This window comes from Atractosteus spatula (assembly GCF_055471065.1).
Source record: "Atractosteus spatula isolate fAtrSpa1 chromosome 10 unlocalized genomic scaffold, fAtrSpa1.hap1 SUPER_10_unloc_1, whole genome shotgun sequence".
In the NCBI taxonomy this organism is placed as follows: domain Eukaryota; kingdom Metazoa; phylum Chordata; class Actinopteri; order Semionotiformes; family Lepisosteidae; genus Atractosteus; species Atractosteus spatula.
Window position 1 is genome coordinate 6,101,188 of NW_028296612.1, and position 25,748 is coordinate 6,126,935.

A 25,748-nucleotide genomic window follows, 5' to 3' on the forward strand; every position below is an offset into this window, starting at 1 on the left:
TGAAAACACACAAAAATATTTTATTCTGAAACTGGAAGAAGACGCCAGAACGATTCTGCTACAGTGGGAAGCCGATCCCGGAGCTGGGGAGGCTCCGCTCGGATCGGCCTGGACCGGGATCACGTGGACAGACTGCAGGAGCAGGAAGACCATCTGACATAACTGAGCAATGAATGACGAGTCGTGAGCGGAGCTCTCCCGCACAGCACGCTGGCACCCTCCCGTGATAATAATAATAATAATAATGTCTTACACTTATATAGCGCTTTTCTGGACACGCCACTCAGAGCGCTTTACAGGTAATGGGGATCCCCTCCACCACCACCAGTGTGCAGCCCCACCTGGATGATGTGACGGCAGCCACAGTGCGCCAGAACGCTCACCACACACCAGCTCTCAGTGGAGGAGAGCAGAGGGATGAGGCCAGTTCAGAGAGGGGGGTTATTAGGAGGCCAGGACTGGTAAGGGCCAATGGGAAATGTGGCCAGGACACTGGGGTAACACCCCTACTCTTTTCAAGAAACACCCCGGGATTGTTAATGGCCACAGAGAGTCAAGATAATACAGGGAGAGTCTGCAGCTGGTACTGCTCACAGACCCGGGCCTGGTCCTGACCCACAGCACTGTGTCTGCAGCTGGTACTGCTCACAGACCCGGGCCCGGTCCTGACCCACAGCACTGTGTCTGCAGCTGTTACTGCTCACAGACCCGGGCCCGGTCCTGACCCACAGCACTGTGTCTGCAGCTGGTACTGCTCACAGACCCGGGCCCGGTCCTGACCCACAGCACTGTGTCTGCAGCTGGTACTGCTCACAGAACCAGTCCCGGTCCTGACCCACAGCACAGTGTCTGCAGCTGGTACTGCTCACAGAACCAGACCCGGTCCTGAGGCGGTCCGGTGGCTCAGAGTGAGTGGGTCTGACTGGGTCCGAGTCTGGGGAGAGAGAGGGGGCGCAGCAGGAGAGCAGGTTCTGGGGTTCTGGGGTTCTGGGGTCACAGAGGGCGCTGGAACCCCTGGTTCTGCTTCTGCACCAGCCCCCAGTACACCCCCCTGCTCTCCAGCAGCTGGGCGTGGCTCCCCTGCTCCACCACCGCGCCCCCCGACAGAACCACGATGTGGTCCGCCTGCTCCACCACCGCCAGCCGGTGAGCGATCAGCAGGACCGAGCAGCGCCGCGACCCGTCCAGCAGGGCCTGGTGCACCTGCAGAGAGAGGGAGAGGGGTTAGTATACACTGAGAGAGAGAGGGGTTAGTACACACTGAGACACTGCACAGAGAGAGAGAGAGAGAGAGAGAGAGAGAGAGAGAGGGTTAGTACACACTGAGAGAGAGAGGAGTTAATACACACTGAGACACTGCACAGAGAGAGAGAGAGAGAGAGAGGGGTTAGTACACACTGAGAGAGAGGGGGGGTTAATACACACTGCACACAGAGAGAGAGAGGGGTTAATACAGACAGAGACACTGCACAGAGAGAGAGGGGTTAGTACACTGAGAGAGAGGGGTTAATACAGACCGCAACACTGCACAGAGAGAGAGACAGGTTGTGTACCAGCCCTACCATGTGTTCGCTCTCAGTGTCCAGTGAGCTGGTGGCGTCATCAAGGACGAGGACCCGCGGGTGTCTGATCAGGGCCCGGGCGATGGCAATGCGCTGTTTCTGTCCCCCAGACAGCTGTCCCCCCTTCTCCCCCGCATCTGAGACACGGAGACACAGACCAGACTGAGCCCAGCCCAGCAGAGTACACTACAGCACAGTACAGCCCAGCAGAGTACACTACAGCACAGTACAGCCCAGCTCAGCAGAGTACACTACAGCACAGTACAGCCCAGTACAGCCCAGCCCAGCAGAGTACACTACAGCACAGTACAGCACAGCTCAGCAGAGTACACTACAGCACAGTACAGCCCAGCTCAGCAGAGTACACTACAGCACAGCTCAGCAGAGTACACTACAGCCCAGTACAGGCCAGTACAGCCCAGCTCAACAGAATACACTACAGCACAGCTCAGCAGAGTACAGTACAGCACAGTACAGCCCAGTACAGCCCAGCTGAGCAGAGTACACTACAGCACAGTACAGCCCAGTACAGCACAGCTCAGCAGAGTACACTACAGCCCAGTACAGCCCAGCAGAGTACACTACAGCACAGTACAGCCCAGCCCAGCAGAGTACACTACAGCACAGTACAGCCCAGCCCAGCAGAGTACACTACAGCACAGTACAGCACAGCTCAGCAGAGTACACTACAGCACAGTACAGCCCAGCTCAGCAGAGTACACTACAGCACAGCTCAGCAGAGTACACTACAGCACAGTACAGCCCAGTACAGCCCAGCTGAGCAGAGTACACTACAGCACAGTACAGCCCAGTACAGCCCAGCTCAGCAGAGTACACTACAGCCCAGTACAGCCCAGCTCAGCAGAGTACACTACAGCACAGCTCAGCAGAGTACACTACAGCCCAGTACAGGCCAGTACAGGCCAGTACAGCCCAGCTGAGCAGAGTACACTACAGCCCAGTACAGCCCAGCTCAGCAGAGTACACTACAGCACAGTACAGCCCAGTACAGTAGAGTACACTACAGCACAGCTCAGCAGAGTACACTCAGCACCCAGAGAAACAGAAATGCCTGAGGACAGACAGACGGACAGACGGACAGGCACTCTCAGACGGGACAGACGGACGGACAGGTGGACAGGCGCTCTCAGACTGGACAGACGGATGGACAGTCACTCTCACACATGACAGACGGACGGACAGGTGGACAGGCACTCTCAGACTGGACAGACAGGCGGACAGGCACTCTCAGACTGGACAGACAGGCGGACAGGTGGACAGGTGCCCTCAGACTGGACAGACGGACAGGTGGACAGGCCGGACCTGTGTTGTAGCCGCTCTGCAGCCCCTGGATGAAGTCGTGGGCATTGGCCTGCCGGGCAGCGCTGGTCACGTCCTCGTCCTCGGCCTCCTCTCGTCCATAGGCGATGTTCTCCCTGACCGGGCGAGCAAACAGCACTGGCTCCTGGCTGACCACTGCGATCTGGACAGAGAGAGAGGGGACACACTGACCACTGCGATCTGGACAGGGAGAGAGGGGACACACTGATCACCGCAATCCAGACACACACAGAGTCTGGACACACTGACCACTGTAGTACAGTGCAGTATCAGTACCTCGCTGTGCTGTAGTACAGTGCAGTACAGTGTTATTACTGCAGTACAGTATCGGTGCCTCACTGTGCTGTAGTACAGTGTAGTACAGTGTTATTACTGCAGTACAGTGCAGTATCAGTACCTCGCTGTGCTGTAGTACAGTGCAGTACAGTATTATTACTGTAGTACAGTACAGTATCAGTGCCTCGCTGTGCTGTAGTACAGTGCAGTACAGTGTTATTACTGTAGTACAGTATCGGTGCCTCGCTGTGCTGTAGTACAGTGCTGTACAGTGTTATTATTGTAGTACAGTATCGGTACCTCACTGTGCTGTAGTACAGTGCTGTACAGTGTTATTACTGTAGTACAGTATCGGTACCTCACTGTGCTGTAGTACAGTGCAGTACAGTGTTATTACTGTAGTACAGTATCGGTACCTCACTGTGCTGTAGTACAGTGCAGTACAGTGTTATTACTGTAGTACAGTATTGGTGCCTCGCTGTGCTGTAGTACAGTGCAGTACAGTGTTATTACTGTAGTACAGTATTGGTACCTCACTGTGCTGTAGTACAGTGCAATACAGTGTTATTACTGTACAGTATCGGTGCCTCGCTGTGCTGTAGTACAGTGCAGTACAGTGTTATTACTGTAGTACAGTATCGGTGCCTCGCTGTGCTGTAGTACAGTGCAATACAGTGTTATTACTGTAGAACAGTATTGGTACCTCACTGTGCTGTAGTACAGTGCAATACAGTGTTATTACTGTAGTACAGTACAGTATCGGTACCTCGCTGTGCTGTAGTACAGTGCAGTACAGTGTTATTACTGTAGTACAGTATTGGTACCTCACTGTGCTGTAGTACAGTGCAATACAGTGTTATTACTGTACAGTATCGGTGCCTCGCTGTGCTGTAGTACAGTGCAGTACAGTGTTATTACTGTAGTACAGTATTGGTACCTCACTGTGCTGTAGTACAGTGCAATACAGTGTTATTACTGTACAGTATCGGTGCCTCACTGTGCTGTAGTACAGTGCAGTACAGTGTTATTACTGTAGTACAGTGCACTATCGGTACCTCACTGTGCTGTAGTACAGTCCAGTACAGTGTTATTACTGTAGTACAGTATCGGTACCTCGCTGTGCTGTAGTTCAGTGCAGTACAGTGTTATTACTGTAGTGCAGTATCGGTGCCTCGCTGTGCTGTAGTACAGTGCAGTACAGTGTTATTATTGTAGTACAGTATCGGTACCTCGCTGTGCTGTAGTACAGAGCAGTACAGTGTTATTACTGTAGTACAGTATCGGTGCCTCGCTGTGCTGTAGTACAGTGCAGTACAGTATTATTACTGCAGTACAGTATCGGTACCTTGCTGTGCAGGTAGCTGTGCTCGTAGTCCTGCAGCGGGTGTCCGTCCAGCAGGATCTCTCCCTCCTGGGGCTCGTAGAACCTCTCCAGCAGACTCACACAGGTGGTCTTTCCTCCTCCGGAGGGTCCGACCAGAGCTGTGATCTGGCCAGGCCTCAGCTCCAGAGAAACATTCTGCAGTAACATAGATTGAAGAGTTATGATATCTTTATTACAGTGCTGTGACTAAGCCATCAGCCTCATGGTGGATGACAATGTAACAGCAGTGTCATTAATTAGAAATCACTCCCTGTGGTGCAGTGTGTGTGCAGGAGTGTTATAGAACTGCTATTACACTGCTCCTCCACTACTGCAGTATATCTCTATAATTCCTGCCTTCAACACCGCTGTCTAGTATGTTTGTGTTGCTAAAACACTGCTGTGCAGCTTGTACCGCGCATCCAGTCTTGTAACAAGGTTATTACATTATTATTACAAGCGTCCGCAGTGTTAATACCACCGTGTGGAAACAACGCTGTCATGCAGTGTGTCTCACACACTATTGTGGCAATTTTATTACACTGTTATTATTATATTAATAATAATAATATATTGTTATTTTATAGTGTTATTACCATCTTCAGTATCATTCTCGTGTATGTTTGTACTACAGTAATTGTGTCACGCAGTGTGTCCGTATGTGTGTGAGCCAGTGTGTTATTACAGTGTTACTGCATGTGTGTGCGGTGTTATTACACTGTTATCACTACCTTCAGCCCCAAGGTGTCCAGCAACAACGCCATCGTGCAGGATGTGTATGACAAGAGTATTGCAGAAATGTTATTACACTGTTATTACCTGTGTCTGCAGTGTTCATACTATGTTCAGTATCACCGTCTGGTAAGTTTGTGCTCAGTAACTGTCACTCAGTGTGTCAGTATATAGGGAGCCAGTATGTTATTACAATCTTATTGCATGCAGTTGTAGTATTATTATAGTGTTATTACTACCTTCAGCTTTAAGGTGTAAGGGAATAACGCTGTTGTGTAGTGTGTGTGACAGTATTATAGCAACGTTATTACACTTTTATTACATGTGTCTGCTGTTCTATTACCCATCTTCTGTACCACTGCCTGGTAAGTTTGTGCTCAGAAACTGCGTCACGCAGTGTGTCAGCATGTGTGTTTTTGAGCCCGTATGTTATTACAGTGTTATTGCCTGTGTCTGCAGTGTTATTACACTGTTATTACTACCTTCAGCACCAGGGTGTCGGGCCTGCTCTGGTAGGCGAAGCTGACGTTCCTGAACTCCACGTGGCCGTTCAGGGCGCGGGGCGCCAGGGTGCCACTGGGGGGCGTGAGAGGGGTCCTGTCCACGTACTCGAAGATCTTCTCCGATGCCCCGATGGCTTTCTTCACGTGGGGGTAGTAACTCAGCATCACCTGGGGCGAGACGGGCAGGCAGAGTGGGTGACAGCGCCCCCCCGGAAGGGTGACCCCACCACCGTCGTCACGGGAACCCTACCTCGACAGCGGAGGAGAACTGCAGCTCGTACAGCACGAAGGACACCAGATCCCCACTGCTCACATCACCCCGCGTCACCAGCCGACCGCCGTAGTACAGAATACTGACCTTCAGGGCCAGACTGGACAGCTGGGAGAGACAGAGAGACACACTGTCACACACACTGCTGTACAGACTGCAGGACAGGACACAGACTGGACAGCTGGGAGAGAGAGAGAGACACTGTCACACACACACTGCTGTACAGACTGCAGGACAGGACACAGACTGGACAGCTGGAAGAGAGAGAGAGACACTGTCACACACACACTGCTGTACAGACTGCAGGACAGGACACAGACTGGACAGCAGGGAGAGAGAGAGAGACACACTGTCTCACTCACACACACACAGACAGCCGGTCACTCACGCTGTTGGTCCAGGTGGACAGCGCGTACGCTGCAGCCTCAATGCGGTTGAGGCGGTAGGTGTCGTCCAGACGCTGGGCGTAGCGCCGGGCCTCGCCCTGCTCGTTGGCGAAGCTGCGCACGGTCTTCATGGAGGAGAAGGCCTGCAGGGCGATGTGGTTGGCCTTGGCCAGGGACTCCTGCACCCTCACCGACAGGGACTGCGGAGAGAGACGGGGGACAGGGGCTGGTGAGGACAGCAGGACAGACTGAGGACAGAGAGGGACATCTGCTGCGCACTGGGAGTCTGACTGACAGCACTGTCACACCTGGAGCGGATCAGACTGCTGCGCACTGGGAGTCTGACTGACAGCACTGTCACACCTGGAGCGGATCAGACTGCTGCGCACTGGGAGTCTGACAGCACTGTCACACCTGGAGCGGATCAGACTGCTGCGCACTGGGAGTCTGACAGCACTGTCACACCTGGAGCGGATCAGACTGCTGCGCACTGGGAGTCTGACTGACAGCACTGTCACACCTGGAGCGGATCAGACTGCTGCGCACTGGGAGTCTGACTGACAGCACTGTCACACCTGGAGCGGGTCAGACTGCTGCGCACTGGGAGTCTGACTGACAGCACTGTCACACCTGGAGCGGATCAGACTGCTGCACACTGGGAGTCTGACTGACAGCACTGTCACACCTGGAGCGGATCAGACTGCTGCGCACTGGGAGTCTGACTGACTGCACTGACACACCTGGAGCGGATCAGACCGCTGCACTGTCACACCTGCAGCAGATCAGACTGCTCTGGCTGTACCTGGTAGAACTTGCCGGAGATCTCGGGGACGACCCAGATGACGGGCAGCCCCAGCGCGGTGAAGGCGGACAGCCGCCAGGACAGCCCCAGCATGAAGGAGAAGAGGAAGACGACGCGCATGAAGTACCACATGAGCAGGCTGAGCTTCTCGCTCAGGGACTCCGTCATGGTGTTGGTGTCGGTGGTGATCCGGGACACGATGTCACCTGGGGCAGGGGCAGAGGGGGGATGAGCACCGCAGAGGACAGCAGTGGAGGACCGCTGTGTGTAGTGAGCGAGGAGGGCGTGCATACTCGTGTGAGTCCAATGTGTGTACAGTATCAGACAGAGTGAGCAGGGTTTGAGTACAGTATGAGAGAATGATCAGGGGGTGAGTACACTGTGTGTGTACAGTATGATCAGTGTGAGTACAGTATCAGACAGAGTGAGTAGGGAGTGAGTACAGTGTGAGTACACTGTGTGTACAGTATGATCAGTGTGAGACAGTATCAGACAGAGTGAGTAGGGGGTGAGTACAGTGTGAGTACACTGTGTGTACAGTATGATCAGTGTGAGACAGTATCAGACAGAGTGAGTAGGGGGTGAGTACAGTGTGAGTACACTGTGTGTACAGTATGATCAGTGTGAGACAGTATCAGACAGAGTGAGTAGGGGGTGAGTACAGTGTGAGTACACTGTGTGTACAGTATGATCAGTGTGAGACAGTATCAGACAGAGTGAGTAGGGGGTGAGTACAGTGTGAGTACACTGTGTGTACAGTATGATCAGTGTGAGACAGTATCAGACAGAGTGAGTAAGGGGTGAGTACAGTGCGAGTACCACTGTGTGTACAGTATGATCAGTGTGAGTAAGATGTGAGTACAGTATAATCACAGTGCGAGTACGGTGTGAGTACAGTGCGAGTACCAGTTTGCTCCTTGTCGAAGAACGCAATCTCCTGCTTCAGGACGGAGCGGAAAACCAGGCTCTGGATTCTGGTGTGGATCCGGCTCATGGTCACGTTGTAGATCAGGTCGCAGACGAACTCGCACGCCGCACTGAGAGGCACAGAGACACAGGGAGACAGAGAGACAGGGATCTGTAGTCCTGCGACAGCCCACTGGAACACACAGCATACACACTGGGCCCTCTGTGTGTCAGGAGTGTGCGAGTGTGTGTGGACAGATGTCAGGAGTGTGCGTGTGGACAGGTGTGTGCCTGTGTGTCAGGAGTGTGCATGTGGACAGGTGTGTGCCTGTGTGGACAGGTGTGTGCGTGTGGACAGGTGTGTGCGTGTGGACAGGTGTGTGCCTGTGTGTCAGGAGTGTGCCTGTGTGTCAGGAGTGTGCGTGTGGACAGGTGTGTGCGTGTGTGTCAGGAGTGTGCGTGTGGACAGGTGTGTCAGGAGTGTGCGTGTGGACAGGTGTGAGCCTGTGTGTCAGGAGTGTGCGTGTGGACAGGTCTGTGCCTGTGTGTCAGGAGTGTGCGTGTGGACAGGTGTGTCAGGAGTATGCGTGTGGACAGGTGTGAGCCTGTGTGTCAGGAGTGTGCGTGAGTGTCAGGAGTGTGCGTGAGTGTCAGGAGTGTGCGTGTGGACAGGTGTGTCAGGAGTGTGCGTGTGGACAGGTGTGAGCCTGTGTGTCAGGAGTGTGCGTGAGTGTCAGGAGTGTGCGTGTGGACAGGTCTGTACCTGTGTGTCAGGAGTGTGCGTGTGGACAGGTGTGTGCCTGTGTGTCAGGAGTGTGCATGTGGACAGGTGTGAGCCTGTGTGTCAGGAGTGTGCATGTGGACAGGTGTGAGCCTGTGTGTCAGGAGTGTGCGTGTGTATCAGGAGTGTGCGTGCGGACAGGTGTGTGCCTGTGTGTCAGGAGTGTGCGTGTGGACAGGTGTGTGCCTGTGTGTCAGGTGTGTGTCAGGATCACACTCACCTCATGGCGGTCAGCAGGGTCATGGCGGTGATGGCGTGGGTGAAGGCCTCAGGGGCGTCCTCGTTCATGATCCAGTCCGTCATGCGTCCAGTGTAGTAGGGCATGGCCATCTCACCTGAGCACACACACCCCAGACACTCCTCAATCCACTGACACACCTGGAGCGGATCAGACTGCTGCGCACTGGGAGTCTGACTGACAGCACTGTCACACCTGGAGCGGATCAGACTGCTGCGCACTGGGAGTCTGACTGACAGCACTGTCACACCTGGAGCGGATCTGACTGCTGCACTGTCACACCTGGAGCGGGTCAGACTGCTGCACTGTCACACCTGGAGCGGGTCAGACTGCTGCGCACTGGGAGTCTGACTGACAGCACTGTCACACCTGGAGCGGGTCAGACTGCTGCACTGTCACACCTGGAGCGGGTCAGACTGCTGCACTGTCACACCTGGAGCGGATCAGACTGCTGCGCACCGGGAGTCTGTAAAACCCGGGGCGGACCGGTACTCACCCAGAGAGGAGACGATGAGGAAGACCACCACGCACACGAACTGCTTGGCGTTGGGGCGCATGTACCCCAGCAGCCTGTGCAGAGAGGGGCCGGGTCTGGGGGGGCCCCTGGAGGGCCCCGGGGCCGAGGAGGGCCCGTAGCGGTGCCAGAGCAGCGAGCTCACGGCCAGCGCGGCGTAGCCCTGCGCCAGGCCGCCCCAGGAGTGCCAGCCCCAGAGCAGGTTCAGCGCGGGGTCGCCCGCCGCGCGGCGCAGGGTGGCGTGGGCGGGGGGCAGCAGGGCCAGGACCGCCACCCCAGCGCCCGCGCCCGCGCCCCGCGGCCCCGACAGCGCGGGCAGGGCCAGCAGCGCCCCCAGCAGGGCCGCGCGCAGCACGCCGGCCCCCCACACCGCCCCCAGCGGGCTCAGGCCCAGCCCGGGGCCCAGCTGGAGCCAGCGCAGAGTCCGGACCGCACACAGGTCAGCGCCGAGCAGCACACAGAGAGACACCAGCGCCGGCATGGCCCTGAACACACAGAGAGAGAGAGGGGTTAATCCACTCCAGGACCCTGAACACTGAGAGAGAGAGGGGTTATTCCACTCCAGGACACTGAACACACAGAGAGAGAGAGGGGGGTTAATCCACTCCAGGACACTGAACACTGAGAGAGAGAGGGGGGTTATTCCACTCCAGGACACTGAACACTGAGAGAGAGAGGGGTTATTCCACTCCAGGACACTGAACACTGAGAGAGAGAGGGGTTATTCCACTCCAGGACACTGAACACTGAGAGAGAGAGGGGATATTCCACTCCAGGACACTGAACACTGAGAGAGAGAGGGGATATTCCACTCCAGGACACTGAACACTGAGAGAGAGAGAGAAAGGGGTTATTCCACTCCAGGACACTGAACACTGAGAGAGAGAGGGGTTATTCCACTCCAGGACACTGAACACTGAGAGAGAGAGAGAGAGGGGTTATTCCACTCCAGGACACTGAACACTGAGAGAGAGAGAGAGAGAGAGAGAGGGGATAATCCACTCCAGGACCCTGAACACTGAGAGAGGGGATAATCCACTCCAGGACCCTGAACACTGAGAGAGGGGATTAATCCACTCCAGGACACTGAACACACAGAGAGAGGGGGGGGGTTATTCCACTCCAGGACACTGAACCCTGAGAGAGAGAGAGAGGGGGGTTATTCCACTCCAGGACACTGAACCCTGAGAGAGAGAGAGAGGGGGGTTATTCCACTCCAGGACACTGAACACTGAGAGAGAGAGGGGGGTTATTCCACTCCAGGACACTGAACACTGAGAGAGAGAGAGGTTATTCCACTCCAGGACACTGAACACTGAGAGAGAGAGGGGATAATACACTCCAAGACAGTGAACAGTGAGAGAGAGAGGGGATAACACACTCCAGGACACTGAACAGTGAGAGAGAGAGAGGGGATAACACACTCCTGGACACTGAACAGTGAGAGAGAGAGGGGATAATACACTCCAGGACACTGAACAGTGAGAGAGAGAGGGGATAATACACTCCAGGACACAGGACACTGAACACTGAGAGAGAGAGGGGTTATTCCACTCCAGGACACTGAACACTGAGAGAGAGAGGGGTTATTCCACTCCAGGACACTGAACACTGAGAGAGAGAGAGGGATTAATCCACTCCAGGACACTGAACACTGAGAGAGTACATTCGTGTTCAGCAGTAACGATGCGAGTCTCCTCACACGCTGTGAGAAACCCCCTCCTCTGCTGGTCTGACTTTCACTTTCCAGTCCGCGCTCAGCCGCCCTCACCCGCCCAGAACCGACAGCCGGGCCAGGGGCGGCGGCGAACGGGCCGCGGCGTGGAAAACCCCCACAGAACTCCCGGATTATTTCACGACGCGCGGTTTTAGTCGATGTTGATGTTGATGTTGTCGTTGTTGTCTCACCTGTCTCCTCGCTGGGCTCCTGGACTCGGCGGCGGGTTGGACGTCACGCAGCGCGCTGTGCTTGAGCCTGTGGGCCGTGCGGGTCGGGGTGCCGGTTCCGGTGTCGGTTCGGGGGAGAGAGAGACTCCTGGAGACGCCGTGTCGGGTGGACTGCGGGGTCGACCGGCTGCGCTGCTGCCTTTACAGCCTCCCGCGAAACCGAAAGTAGGTTTGAGAGGAAGTGGTAACCGAGACGGAATCACAGACACACCCCCCACGCACACACACACACACTCTCTCTCTGCACACGGACCCGGAAGCCCGCGGCGCGCTCTGCAGCTCCTCCAGCACCAGGACCAGAGAGACGGTGAACTGACCCCACTCCCCACTCCCACTCCCACTCGCGGACTCTCCACCTGCAGGGGCACGCGCCCAGGTTCCCGGCGGGGACCAGCGCCGCCTGGCGGCCAGAGCGGCGGCTCCGCGGACACCGGGGGAGAGACACCGGCAGGGCTGTCCACAGCGGGGGACTGGAGCCGGGCAGAGCCTCGTCCGTGGACAAGAAACACGCGACACGGTCGTGACCGGGCCGGGAGCAGGCCGGACGCACAGCCGGGTAAGACTCCCGGGCCCCCGCGCAGGCCGCGCCGGCCAGGGCGTCCACGCGTGTGGGGGCCGCGCCGTGTGACAGAACCAGGGCACAGGTCAGGCGTCAGGCCCTGCAGTGGGGTGTCTGTCCTCACACACACACACACAGACAGTAGACGTCAGGCCCTGCAGTGGGGTGTCAGTCACACACACACACACAGACAGTAGACGTCAGGCCCTGCAGTGGGGTGTCTGTCCTCACACACACAGACAGTAGACGTCAGGCCCTGCAGTGGGGTGTCTGTCCTCACACACACACACACAGACAGTAGACGTCAGGCCCTGCAGTGGGGTGTCTGTCCTCACACACAGACAGTAGACGTCAGGCCCTGCAGTGGGGTGTCTGTCCTCACACACAGACAGTAGACGTCAGGCCCTGCAGTGGGGTGTCTGTCCTCACACACACACAGACAGTAGACGTCAGGCCCTGCAGTGGGGTGTCTGTCCTCACACACACACAGACAGTAGACGTCAGGCCCTGCAGTGGGGTGTCTGTCCACACACACACACAGACAGTAGACGTCAGGCCCTGCAGTGGGGTGTCTGTCCTCACACACACACACACAGACAGTAGACGTCAGGCCCTGCAGTGGGGTGTCTGTCCTCACACACACACACAGACAGTAGACGTCAGGCCCTGCAGTGGGGTGTCTGTCCTCACACACACACACAGACAGTAGACGTCAGGCCCTGCAGTGGGGTGTCTGTCCTCACACACACACACAGACAGTAGACGTCAGGCCCTGCAGTGGGGTGTCTGTCCTCACACACACACACAGACAGTAGACGTCAGGCCCTGCAGTGGGGTGTCTGTCCTCACACACACACACAGACAGTAGACGTCAGGCCCTGCAGTGGGGTGTCTGTCCTCACACACACAGACAGTAGACGTCAGGCCCTGCAGTGGGGTGTCTGTCCTCACACACACACACAGACAGTAGACGTCAGGCCCTGCAGTGGGGTGTCTGTCCTCACACACAGACAGTAGACGTCAGGCCCTGCAGTGGGGTGTCTGTCCTCACACACAGACAGTAGACGTCAGGCCCTGCAGTGGGGTGTCTGTCCTCACACACAGACAGTAGACGTCAGGCCCTGCAGTGGGGTGTCTGTCCTCACACACACACAGACAGTAGACGTCAGGCCCTGCAGTGGGGTGTCTGTCCTCACACACACACAGACAGTAGACGTCAGGCCCTGCAGTGGGGTGTCTGTCCACACACACACACAGACAGTAGACGTCAGGCCCTGCAGTGGGGTGTCTGTCCTCACACACACACACACAGACAGTAGACGTCAGGCCCTGCAGTGGGGTGTCTGTCCTCACACACACACACAGACAGTAGACGTCAGGCCCTGCAGTGGGGTGTCTGTCCTCACACACACACACAGACAGTAGACGTCAGGCCCTGCAGTGGGGTGTCTGTCCTCACACACACACACAGACAGTAGACGTCAGGCCCTGCAGTGGGGTGTCTGTCCTCACACACACACACAGACAGTAGACGTCAGGCCCTGCAGTGGGGTGTCTGTCCTCACACACACACACAGACAGTAGACGTCAGGCCCTGCAGTGGGGTGTCTGTCCTCACACACACAGACAGTAGACGTCAGGCCCTGCAGTGGGGTGTCTGTCCTCACACACACACAGACAGACAGTGGACGTCAGGCCCTGCAGTGGGGTGTCTGTATTCACACACACACACAGACAGACAGTAGACGTCAGGCCCTGCAGTGGGGTGTCTGTCCTCACACACACACACACACACACAGACAGTAGACGTCAGGCCCTGCAGTGGGGTGTCTGTCCTCACAAACACACACACACAGACAGTAGACGTCAGGCCCTGCAGCGGGGTGTCTGTCCTCACAAACACACACACACACACAGACAGTAGACGTCAGGCCCTGCAGTGGGGTGTCTGTCCTCACACACAGACAGTAGACGTCAGGCCCTGCAGTGAGTTGTCTGTCCTCTCACACACACACACACACACACACACACAGACAGTGGACGTCAGGCCCTGCAGGCTCACTCTCTCTCTCTCTCTCTGTCCCGCAGGTGCGATGCCCGGCCCCCCTCAGGCCCTGCGCGGTGTGTGTGCGTGGGCGGCGCTGCTGGCCTGCGACCTGGCGCTGTGGGCGGGGCTGGAGCAGGGCTCCTCCCTCCTGCTGCCGGCCCCGCGGGGCCCCTTCGCCCCCGAGCGCCTGGCGCGGCTCTGGCTGCTGGCGGGCCTGCGGCTGGCCGCGCTGTGGCGGCTGGCGGGCGGGGCGCGGCGCCGCGGGCTGGCGGCCCTGTGCCTGCTGGGCCCGGCCTACGAGAGCGGGCGCCTGGCGCTGGGCGGGCGGCCCCTGGGCGCCGGGGGCCCCGGCTTCGCCGCACTGCGCCTGGGGGCCACGACCGCCGCCGCGCTCTTCTGGGAGGGCAGCTTCCCCGAGGGCGGGGCGCTGGGGGGCGGTGAGAGGGCGGCCCGGGGGCTCTTCCTGCGCGTGCTGCGCCTCTACAGGCCCGACCTGCTGCCCATGGGCGCCGCCTTCGTCTTCCTGGCCCTCGCCGTGCTCTGTGAGTCCTGGTTCTGCTGCTGGTTAACACAGCCCATTCCACTCCTCTCACACTGGGCACACTGGGAACACTGGGACAGGAGACAGTCCCGCAGCTCGTGTGTGTACACTGCTGCTGACGAGCTTCTGATTAACACACAGCCCATTCCACTCCTCTCACACTGGGAACACTGGGACAGGAGACAGTCCAGCAGCTCGGTGTGTGTACAGAGTGTGTGAACACTGCTGCTGACAAGTTTCTAATTAACACACAGCCCATTCCACTCCTCTCACACTGGGAACACTGGGAACACTGGGACAGGAGACAGTCCAGCAGCTCGTGTGTGTACAGAGTGTGTGTACACTGCTGCTGACGAGCTTCTGATTAACACACAGCCCATTCCACTCCTCTCACACTGGGCACACTGGGACAGGAGACAGTCCAGCAGCTCGTATGTGTACAGAGTGTGTGTACACTGCTGCTGACGAGTTTCTGATTAACACACAGCCCATTCCACTCCTCTCACACTGGGCACACTGGGGCAGGAGACAGTCCAGCAGCTCGTGTGTGTACAGAGTGTGTGTACACTGCTGCTGACGAGCTTCTGATTAACACACAGCCCATTCCACTCCTCTCACACTGGGAACACTGGGACAGGAGACAGTCCAGCAGCTCGTGTGTGTACAGAGTGTGTGTACACTGCTGCTGACGAGCTTCTGATTAACACACAGCCCATTCCACTCCTCTCACACTGGGAACACTGGGACAGGAGACAGTCCAGCAGCTCGGTGTGTGTACAGAGTGTGTGAACACTGCTGCTGACGAGTTTCTGATTAACACACAGCCCATTCCACTCCTCTCACACTGGGAACACTGGGAACACTGGGACAGGAGACAGTCCAGCAGCTCGTGTGTGTACAGAGTGTGTGTACACTGCTGCTGACGAGCTTCTGATTAACACACAGCCCATTCCACTCCTCTCACACTGGGAACACTGGGACAGGAGACAGTCCAGCAGCTCGTGTGTGTACAGAGTGTGTGTACACTGCTGCTGACGAGCTTCTGATTAACACACAGCCCATTCCACTCCTCTCACACTGGGCACACTGGGACAGGAGACAGTCCAGCAGCTCGTGTGTGTACAGAGTGTGTGTACACTGCTGCTGACGAGCTTCTGATTAACACACAGCCCATTCCACTCCTCTCACACTGGGCACACTGGGAACACTGGGCACACTGGGACAGGAGACAGTCCAGCAGCTCGTGTGTGTACAGAGTGTGTGTACACTGCTGCTGACGAGCTTCTGATTAACACACAGCCCATTCCACTCCTCTCACACTGGGCACACTGGGACAGGAGACAGTCCCGCAGCTCGTGTGTGTACAGAGTGTGTGTACACTGCTGCTGACGAGCTTCTGATTAACACACAGCCCATTCCACTCCTCTCACACTGGGCACACTGGGACAGGAGACAGTCCAGCAGCTCGTGTGTGTACAGAGTGTGTGTACACAGCTGCTGACGAGCTTCTGATTAACACACAGCCCATTCCACTCCTCTCACACTGGGCACACTGGGAACACTGGGCACACTGGGACAGGAGACAGTCCCGCAGCTCGTGTGTGTACAGAGTGTGTGTACACTGCTGCTGACGAACTTCTGATTAACACACAGCCCATTCCACTCCTCTCACACTGGGCACACTGGGACAGGAGACAGTCCCGCAGCTCGTGTGTGTACAGAGTGTGTGTACACTGCTGCTGACGAGCTTCTGATTAACACACAGCCCATTCCACTCCTCTCACACTGGGCACACTGGGACAGGAGACAGTCCAGCAGCTCGTGTGTGTACAGAGTGTGTGTACACTGCTGCTGACGAGCTTCTGATTAACACACAGCCCATTCCACTCCTCTCACACTGGGCACACTGGGCACACTGGGACAGGAGACAGTCCAGCAGCTCGTGTGTGTACAGAGTGTGTGTACACTGCTGCTGACAAGCTTCTGATTAACACACAGCCCATTCCACTCCTCTCACACTGGGCACACTGGGACAGGAGACAGTCCAGCAGCTCGTGTGTGTACAGAGTGTGTGTACACTGCTGCTGACGAGCTTCTGATTAACACACAGCCCATTCCACTCCTCTCACACTGGGAACACTGGGACAGGAGACAGTCCAGCAGCTCGTGTGTGTACAGAGTGTGTGTACACAGCTGCTGACGAGCTTCTGATTAACACACAGCCCATTCCACTCCTCTCACACTGGGAACACTGGGACAGGAGACAGTCCCGCAGCTCGTGTGTGTACAGAGTGTGTGTACACTGCTGCTGACGAGCTTCTGATCAACACACAGCCCATTCCACTCCTCTCACACTGGGCACACTGGGACAGGAGACAGTCCAGCAGCTCGGTGTGTGTACAGAGTGTGTGTACACTGCTGCTGACGAGCTTCTGATTAACACACAGCCCATTCCACTCCTCTCACACTGGGCACACTGGGAACACTGGGACAGGAGACAGTCCAGCAGCTCGTGTGTGTACAGAGTGTGTGTACACTGCTGCTGACGAGCTTCTGATTAACACACAGCCCATTCCACTCCTCTCACACTGGGCACACTGGGACAGGAGACAGTCCAGCAGCTCGTGTGTGTACAGAGTGTGTGTACACAGCTGCTGACGAGCTTCTGATTAACACACAGCCCATTCCACTCCTCTCACACTGGGCACACTGGGACAGGAGACAGTCCAGCAGCTCGTGTGTGTACAGAGTGTGTGTACACTGCTGCTGACGAGCTTCTGATTAACACACAGCCCATTCCACTCCTCTCACACTGGGCACACTGGGCACACTGGGACAGGAGACAGTCCAGCAGTTCGTGTGTGTACAGAGTGTGTGTACACTGCTGCTGACGAGCTTCTGATTAACACACAGCCCATTCCACTCCTCTCACACTGGGCACACTGGGACAGGAGACAGTCCAGCAGCTCGTGTGTGTACAGAGTGTGTGTACACTGCTGCTGACGAGCTTCTGATCAACACACAGCCCATTCCACTCCTCTCACACTGGGAACACTGGGACAGGAGACAGTCCAGCAGCTCGTGTGTGTACAGAGTGTGTGTACACTGCTGCTGACGAGCTTCTGATTAACACACAGCCCATTCCACTCCTCTCACACTGGGAACACTGGGACAGGAGACAGTCCCGCAGCTCGTGTGTGTACAGAGTGTGTGTACACTGCTGCTGACGAGCTTCTGATTAACACACAGCCCATTCCACTCCTCTCACACTGGGCACACTGGGACAGGAGACAGTCCCGCAGCTCGTGTGTGTACAGAGTGTGTGTACACTGCTGCTGACGAGCTTCTGATTAACACACAGCCCATTCCATTCCTCTCACACTGGGCACACTGGGACAGGAGATAGTCCAGCAGCTCGTGTGTGTACAGAGTGTGTGTACACAGCTGCTGACGAGCTTCTGATTAACACACAGCCCATTCCACTCCTCTCACACTGGGCACACTGGGAACACTGGGCACACTGGGACAGGAGACAGTCCCGCAGCTCGTGTGTGTACAGAGTGTGTGTACACTGCTGCTGACGAGCTTCTGATTAACACACAGCCCATTCCACTCCTCTCACACTGGGCACACTGGGAACACTGGGCACACTGGGACAGGAGACAGTCCCGCAGCTCGTGTGTGTACAGAGTGTGTGTACACTGCTGCTGACGAGCTTCTGATCAACACACAGCCCATTCCACTCCTCTCACACTGGGCACACTGGGCACACTGGGACAGGAGACAGTCCAGCAGCTCGTGTGTGTACAGAGTGTGTGTACACTGCTGCTGACAAGCTTCTGATTAACACACAGCCCATTCCACTCCTCTCACACTGGGCACACTGGGACAGGAGACAGTCCAGCAGCTCGTGTGTGTACAGAGTGTGTGTACACTGCTGCTGACGAGCTTCTGATTAACACACAGCCCATTCCACTCCTCTCACACTGGGAACACTGGGACAGGAGACAGTCCAGCAGCTCGTGTGTGTACAGAGTGTGTGTACACTGCTGCTGACGAGCTTCTGATCAACACACAGCCCATTCCACTCCTCTCACACTGGGCACACTGGGACAGGAGACAGTCCAGCAGCTCGGTGTGTGTACAGAGTGTGTGTACACTGCTGCTGACGAGCTTCTGATTAACACACAGCCCATTCCACTCCTCTCACACTGGGCACACTGGGAACACTGGGACAGGAGACAGTCCAGCAGCTCGTGTGTGTACAGAGTGTGTGTACACTGCTGCTGACGAGCTTCTGATTAACACACAGCCCATTCCACTCCTCTCACACTGGAACACTGGGACAGGAGACAGTCCAGCAGCTCGTGTGTGTACAGAGTGTGTGTACACAGCTGCTGACGAGCTTCTGATTAACACACAGCCCATTCCACTCCTCTCACACTGGGCACACTGGGACAGGAGACAGTCCAGCAGCTCGTGTGTGTACAGAGTGTGTGTACACTGCTGCTGACGAGCTTCTGATTAACACACAGCCCATTCCACTCCTCTCACACTGGGAACACTGGGACAGGAGACAGTCCCGCAGCTCGTGTGTGTACAGAGTGTGTGTACACTGCTGCTGACGAGCTTCTGATTAACACACAGCCCATTCCACTCCTCTCACACTGGGCACACTGGGACAGGAGACAGTCCCGCAGCTCGTGTGTGTACAGAGTGTGTGTACACTGCTGCTGACGAGCTTCTGATTAACACACAGCCCATTCCACTCCTCTCACACTGGGCACACTGGGACAGGAGATAGTCCAGCAGCTCGTGTGTGTACAGAGTGTGTGTACACAGCTGCTGACGAGCTTCTGATTAACACACAGCCCATTCCACTCCTCTCACACTGGGCACACTGGGAACACTGGGCACACTGGGACAGGAGACAGTCCCGCAGCTCGTGTGTGTACAGAGTGTGTGTACACTGCTGCTGACGAGCTTCTGATTAACACACAGCCCATTCCACTCCTCTCACACTGGGCACACTGGGAACACTGGGCACACTGGGACAGGAGACAGTCCCGCAGCTCGTGTGTGTACAGAGTGTGTGTACACTGCTGCTGACGAGCTTCTGATCAACACACAGCCCATTCCACTCCTCTCACACTGGGAACACTGGGACAGGAGACAGTCCAGCAGCTCGTGTGTGTACAGAGTGTGTGTACACTGCTGCTGACGAGCTTCTGATTAACACACAGCCCATTCCACTCCTCTCACACTGGGAACACTGGGACAGGAGACAGTCCAGCAGCTCGTGTGTGTACAGAGTGTGTGTACACTGCTGCTGACGAGCTTCTGATTAACACACAGCCCATTCCACTCCTCTCACACTGGGCACACTGGGACAGGAGACAGTCCAGCAGCTCGTGTGTGTACAGAGTGTGTGTACACAGCTGCTGAAGAGCTTCTGATTAACACACAGCCCATTCCACTCCTCTCACACTGGGCACACTGGGAACACTGGGCACACTGGGACAGGAGACAGTCCCGCAGCTCGTGTGTGTACAGAGTGTGTGTACACTGCTGCTGACGAGCTTCTGATTAACACACAGCCCATTCCACTCCTCTCACACTGGGCACACTGGGACAGGAGACAGTCCAGCAGCTCGTGTGTGTACAGAGTGTGTGTACACTGCTGCTGACGAGCTTCTGATTAACACACAGCCCATTCCACTCCTCTCACACTGGGCACACTGGGCACACTGGGACAGGAGACAGTCCAGCAGCTCGGTGTGTTGACTCTGTGTGTCTGTGGGCAGGTGAGATGTTTATCCCCTTCTACACTGGGAAGGTGATCGATATCCTGGGCTCCCAGTACCAGCAGAGCAGTTTCCTGATGGCCATCCTGTTCATGGGCCTCTTCTCCATTGGCAGGTGAGACCTGTCTGTCTCTCTCAGTGTCTTCTCCATGGGCAGGTGAGACCTGTCTGTCTCTCTCAGTGTCTTCTCCATGGGCAGGTGAGACCTGTCTGTCTCTCTCAGTGTCTTCTCCATGGGCAGGTGAGACCTGTCTGTCTCTCTCAGTGTCTTCTCCATGGGCAGGTGAGACCTGTCTGTCTCTCTCAGTGTCTTCTCCATGGGCAGGTGAGACCTGTCTGTCTCTCTCAGTGCTCAGTGTCCTGTGTCCACAGCTCTCTGTGTGCGGGGTGTGTCTGTGTGTATCAGCAGTGCTCTGATCTGGGGGTGTCCTGTGTCCACAGCTCTCTGTGTGCGGGGTGTGTCTGTGTGTATCAGCAGTGCTCTGATCTGGGGGTGCCCTGTGTCCACAGCTCTCTGTGTGCGGGGTGTGTCTGTGTGTATCAGCAGTGCTCTGATCTGGGGGTGCCCTGTGTCCACAGCTCTCTGTGTGCGGGGTGTGTCTGTGTGTATCAGCAGTGCTCTGATCTGGGGGTGCCCTGTGTCCACAGCTCTCTGTGTGCGGGGTGTGTCTGTGTGTATCAGCAGTGCTCTGATCTGGGGGTGTCCTGTGTCCACAGCTCTCTGTGTGCGGGGTGTGTCTGTGTGTATCAGCAGTGCTCTGATCTGGGGGTGCCCTGTGTCCACAGCTCTCTGTGTGCGGGGTGTGTCTGTGTGTATCAGCAGTGCTCTGATCTGGGGGTGCCCTGTGTCCACAGCTCTCTGTGTGCGGGGTGTGTCTGTGTGTATCAGCAGTGCTCTGATCTGGGGGTGCCCTGTGTCCACAGCTCTCTGTGTGCGGGGTGTGTCTGTGTGTATCAGCAGTGCTCTGATCTGGGGGTGCCCTGTGTCCACAGCTCTCTGTGTGCGGGGTGTGTCTGTGTGTATCAGCAGTGCTCTGATCTGGGGGTGCCCTGTGTCCACAGCTCTCTGTGTGCGGGGTGTGTCTGTGTGTATCAGCAGTGCTCTGATCTGGGGGTGTCCTGTGTCCACAGCTCTCTGTGTGCGGGGTGTGTCTGTGTGTATCAGCAGTGCTCTGATCTGGGGGTGTCCTGTGTCCACAGCTCTCTGTGTGCGGGATGTGTCTGTGTGTATCAGCAGTGCTCTGATCTGGGGGTGCCCTGTGTCCACAGCTCTCTGTGTGCGGAGTGTGTCTGTGTGTATCAGCAGTGCTCTGATCTGGGGGTGCCCTGTGTCCACAGCTCTCTGTGTGCGGGGTGTCGTGGGGGCCTGTTCATGTGCTGCATCGCTGGTTTCTCGCGGAGGATCAAGGTGCTGCTCTTCGGCGCTCTGGTGCGACAGGAGGTCGGCTTCTTCGAAACGACCAAAACAGGTGAGAGAGGAGCCCTGAGCCCCCTGCCCCCTGCCCCCTGCCCCCTGAGCTCTCTAAGCCCTGAGCCCTGAGTACCCTGAGCCCCCTGCCCCCTGCCCCCTGCCCCCTGCCCCCTGAGCTCTCTAAGCCCTGAGCCCTGAGTCCCCTGAGCTCCCTGAGCCATGAGGGCCGAGCTGCCCTGAACCCTGAGCCCCCTGAACTCTGAGCCCCGAGCCCCGAGGGCCGAGCTGCCCTGTGGCACGAGCAGGTGGTATCTGGACAGAAGCCGGTTGTGGGAAACCCTGAATCCCACCTGTAGGGCTGTGAGGAGCTGGCGGCAGTGGGGTGTCGGGGCCACAGAGGCTCGTGGCTCTCGGGGGCTTGCTCTCGCGCTGACCCCCCCCGCTGTGCCCTGCAGGGGACCTGACCTCCCGGCTGGCCACGGACACCAGGCTGATGGGCATGACGGTGGCGCTGAACGTGAACGTGCTGCTCCGGACGCTGGTCAGGACCGTGGGCATGCTGGCCCTCATGGTCAGCCTGTCCTGGAAGCTCACCCTGCTCATGCTGATGGAGACGCCCGTGACGGGCATGCTGCAGAACGTCCACGACACCTACTACCAGGTACGGCCCAGGGCAGGCACTATCCCACCTGTCCCACCTGTACTACCAGGTACGGCCCAGGGCAGGCGCTATCCCACCTGTCTCACCTGTACTACCAGGTAAGGCCCAGGAGAGGCACTATCCCACCTGTCCCACCTGTACTACCAGGTACGGCCCAGGGCAGGCACTATCCCACCTGTCTCACCTGTACTACCAGGTACGGCCCAGGGCAGGCGCTATCCCACCTGTCTCACCTGTACTACCAGGTACGGCCCAGGGCAGGCACTATCCCACCTGTCCTACCAGGTACGGCCCAGGAGAGGCACTATCCCACCTGTCCTACCAGGTACGGCCCAGGGCAGGCACTATCCCACCTGTCCCACCTGTACTACCAGGTACGGCCCAGGAGAAGCACTATCCCACCTGTCTCACCTGTACTACCAGGTACGGCCCAGGGCAGGCACTATCCCACCTGTCCCACCTGTACTACCAGGTACGGCCCAGGGCAGGCGCTATCCCACCTGTCTCACCTGTACTACCAGGTACGGCCCAGGGCAGGCACTATCCCACCTGTCCTACCAGGTACGGCCCAGGAGAGGCACTATCCCACCTGTCCCACCTGTACTGCCAGGTAAGGCCCAGGAGAGGCACTATCCCACCTGTCTCACCTGTCCTACCAGGTACGGCCTAGGGCAGGCACTATCCCACCTGTCTCACCTGTACTACCAGGTAAGGTCCAGGAGAGGCACTATCCCACCTGTCTCACCTGTCCTACCAGGTACGGCCCAGGGCAGGCACTATCCCACCTGTCTCACCTGTGCTCTCACTGTCGCGTGTCCTGCAGAGGCTGTCGAAGGAGGTGCAGGACTCGGTGGCCAGGGCGAACGAGGCGGCGGGCGAGTCCGTGTCGGGCATCAGGACTCTGCGCAGCTTCAACACGGAGGAGAGCGAGGCCAGGAGATACGACAGCAGGCTGGAGGACACTCACCTCCTGAAGACCAGGAGAGACACCGTCAGGGCTGTGTACCTGCTCCTCCGCAGGGTAGAGTCCAGACCGCTGTCCTCCTCACATCCTGTCCAGTCAGGGTGTCTGTCTGAACCCCTCTCTCTCAGTGCAGTGTTAGTGTACTGGAGTGTCCAGTCAGTGTGTCTGTATGAACCCCTCTCTTTCTCAGTGCAATGTTCATGTACTGGAGTGTCCAGTCAGTGTGTCTGTATGAACCCCTCTCTCAGTGCAGTGTTCATGTACTGGAGTGTCCAGTCAGTGTGTGTGTATGAACCCCTCTCTCTCTCAGTGCAGTGTTCATGTACTGGTGTGTCCAGTCAGTGTGTCTATATGAACCCCTCTCTCTCTCAGTGCAGTGTTCATGTACTGGAGTGTCCAGTCAGTGTGTGTGTACGAACCCCTCTCTCAGTGCAGTGTTCATGTCCTGGAGTGTCCAGTCAGTGTGTCTGTATGAACCCCTCTCTCTCTCAGTGCAGTGTTCATGTACTGGAGTGTCCAGTCAGTGTGTGTGTATGAACCCCTCTCTCTCTCAGTGCAGTGTTCATGTACTGGAGTGTCCAGTCAGTGTGTGTGTATGAACCCCTCTCTCTCTCAGTGCAGTGTTCATGTACTGGAGTGTCCAGTCAGTGTGTGTGTATGAACCCCTCTCTCTCTCAGTGCAGTGTTCATGTACTGGAGTGTCCAGTCAGTGTGTGTGTATGAACCCCTCTCTCTCTCAGTGCAGTGTTCATGTACTGGAGTGTCCAGTCAGTGTGTGTGTATGAACCCCTCTCTCTCTCAGTGCAGTGTTCATGTACTGGAGTGTCCAGTCAGTGTGTGTGTATGAACCCCTCTCTCTCTCAGTGCAGTGTTCATGTACTGGAGTGTCCAGTCAGTGTGTCTGTATGAACCCCTCTCTCTCTCAGTGCAGTGTTCATGTACTGGAGTGTCCAGTCAGTGTGTGTGTGAACCCCTCTCTCTCTCAGTGCAGTGTCAGTGTACTGGAGTGTCCAGTCAGTGTGTATGAGCCCTGTGTCTCTGCTGCAGCTCGTCTCTCTGGGGATGCAGGTCATCATGCTCTACTATGGGAGACTCTTCATCCAGACAGGACAGATGACCACAGGGAACCTGGTCTCCTTCCTCCTCTACCAGATGGACCTGGGGAGAAGTATTAGGGTGTGTCTGTGTTCCTAGTTGCCTTGGTTTGTATTCAACAGCATAGATTTAAGGACAAATGTATTTAAATTTTTAAGCAGAACATGTATCAAAATGAAATACTACTCACTTAAATCTAGTGAATATCATTTTATAAATTGAATATAATTCTTGAAGAATTATAAGTAGTGACTATTGTCTTTTCAGTACTTGTACATTTTTCTCATTTTAAATTTACAGCACTATAATCACGTTACGTTATCCTCACTTCACATCACAGCATCACTGTCAGATTCCACAATTCACTTCAGTTTTGTTATACTTTCATGATATTCAAGAGAGCCGGAAAGTTTTACTTGAGAAGTTCACTTCTGTTGCTGTAATAGTCATTGATCAGTTTGAGCAGGGAGCTGCGTCAGCATGGCTAGGCTGCAAAGGAACAGGTACAGGTTTATTCCTGCTCAAGACAGGTTTGTGTTTCCTTCTCTTTTCAGCCTGGGATAAACCTTTACGTGTTCCGTAGTAATGAATCCTTTCACTCAACTGGATGATATGGCCTTCAAACCATTTAAAAATACAAACTAAAAGCAAACAATCCTGATAAGATTTCTTGCTAAAACGTTTGCTTCCGGTCTGTGTTTATGGATATCATCTCAGACTCTGATTTACGTCTTCGGGGACATGCTGAACTCAGTGGGCGCGGCCGGCAAGGTGTTTGAGTACCTGGACAGGAGGCCCCAGGTGTGTGCGGAGGGCAGCCTGCAGCCCCCCTCTCTGAGGGGGCACGTCCAGTTCAGGAACGTCACCTTCTGCTACCCCAGCAGGCCCGACCGGCCGGCCCTCCAGGTACTGTCTGTAAGAGTGTAATAACAGTGTAATACGCGTGTAATAACACCTCCTTCCTGCTCAGACTGTCAAACTGGCAATACAGTGACTGAGGAGCTGAGCCCTGCAGAGACAGCACTGTGTCTGAACAGTGTTTCC

The 25,748-nt window shown here is 56.2% G+C and overlaps 2 protein-coding genes across 2 annotated transcripts in view; one reads left to right on the forward strand and one right to left on the reverse strand.

The window, feature by feature from the left end:
- On the reverse strand, positions 1-12,291 carry tap1 (transporter 1, ATP-binding cassette, sub-family B (MDR/TAP)). Its single transcript, XM_088908038.1, has 12 exons — positions 11,584-12,291; positions 9,658-10,160; positions 9,144-9,258; positions 8,143-8,273; positions 7,237-7,442; positions 6,437-6,634; positions 6,028-6,156; positions 5,757-5,945; positions 4,525-4,698; positions 2,886-3,045; positions 1,563-1,699; positions 1-1,203 (listed from the first exon to the last, which is right to left on the reverse strand). The coding sequence occupies exons 2-12, from the start codon at positions 10,154-10,156 to the stop codon at positions 994-996; spliced, it is 2,148 nt and encodes a 715-aa protein (XP_088764164.1). The 5' UTR covers positions 10,157-10,160; positions 11,584-12,291; the 3' UTR covers positions 1-993.
- The window catches only part of LOC148813640 (antigen peptide transporter 2-like), a 23,302-nt gene continuing 9,688 nt past the window's right edge, over positions 12,135-25,748 (forward strand). Inside the window, exons 1-8 of the mRNA XM_088908039.1 lie at positions 12,135-12,178; positions 14,270-14,770; positions 20,574-20,688; positions 21,912-22,042; positions 22,440-22,645; positions 23,469-23,666; positions 24,657-24,785; positions 25,422-25,610. Coding sequence (XP_088764165.1) covers positions 14,275-14,770; positions 20,574-20,688; positions 21,912-22,042; positions 22,440-22,645; positions 23,469-23,666; positions 24,657-24,785; positions 25,422-25,610 — 1,464 coding nt within the window. The 5' untranslated portion in view covers positions 12,135-12,178; positions 14,270-14,274. The remainder of the gene's footprint in view (positions 12,179-14,269; positions 14,771-20,573; positions 20,689-21,911; positions 22,043-22,439; positions 22,646-23,468; positions 23,667-24,656; positions 24,786-25,421; positions 25,611-25,748) is intronic.

Excerpts from the sequence above, each read along its gene's own strand:
- tap1 (XM_088908038.1), bottom strand. The coding sequence starts at position 10,156 with ATGCCGGCGCTGGTGTCTCTCTGTGTGCTGCTCGGCGCTGACCTGTGT. Across the intron at positions 1,700-2,885 it reads GCAGAGCGGCTACAACACAG|ATGCGGGGGAGAAGGGGGGA; the intron begins GTCCGGCCTGTC and ends TCCGTGTCTCAG. Across the intron at positions 1,204-1,562 it reads ACACTGAGAGCGAACACATG|GTGCACCAGGCCCTGCTGGA; the intron begins GTAGGGCTGGTA and ends CTCTCTCTGCAG.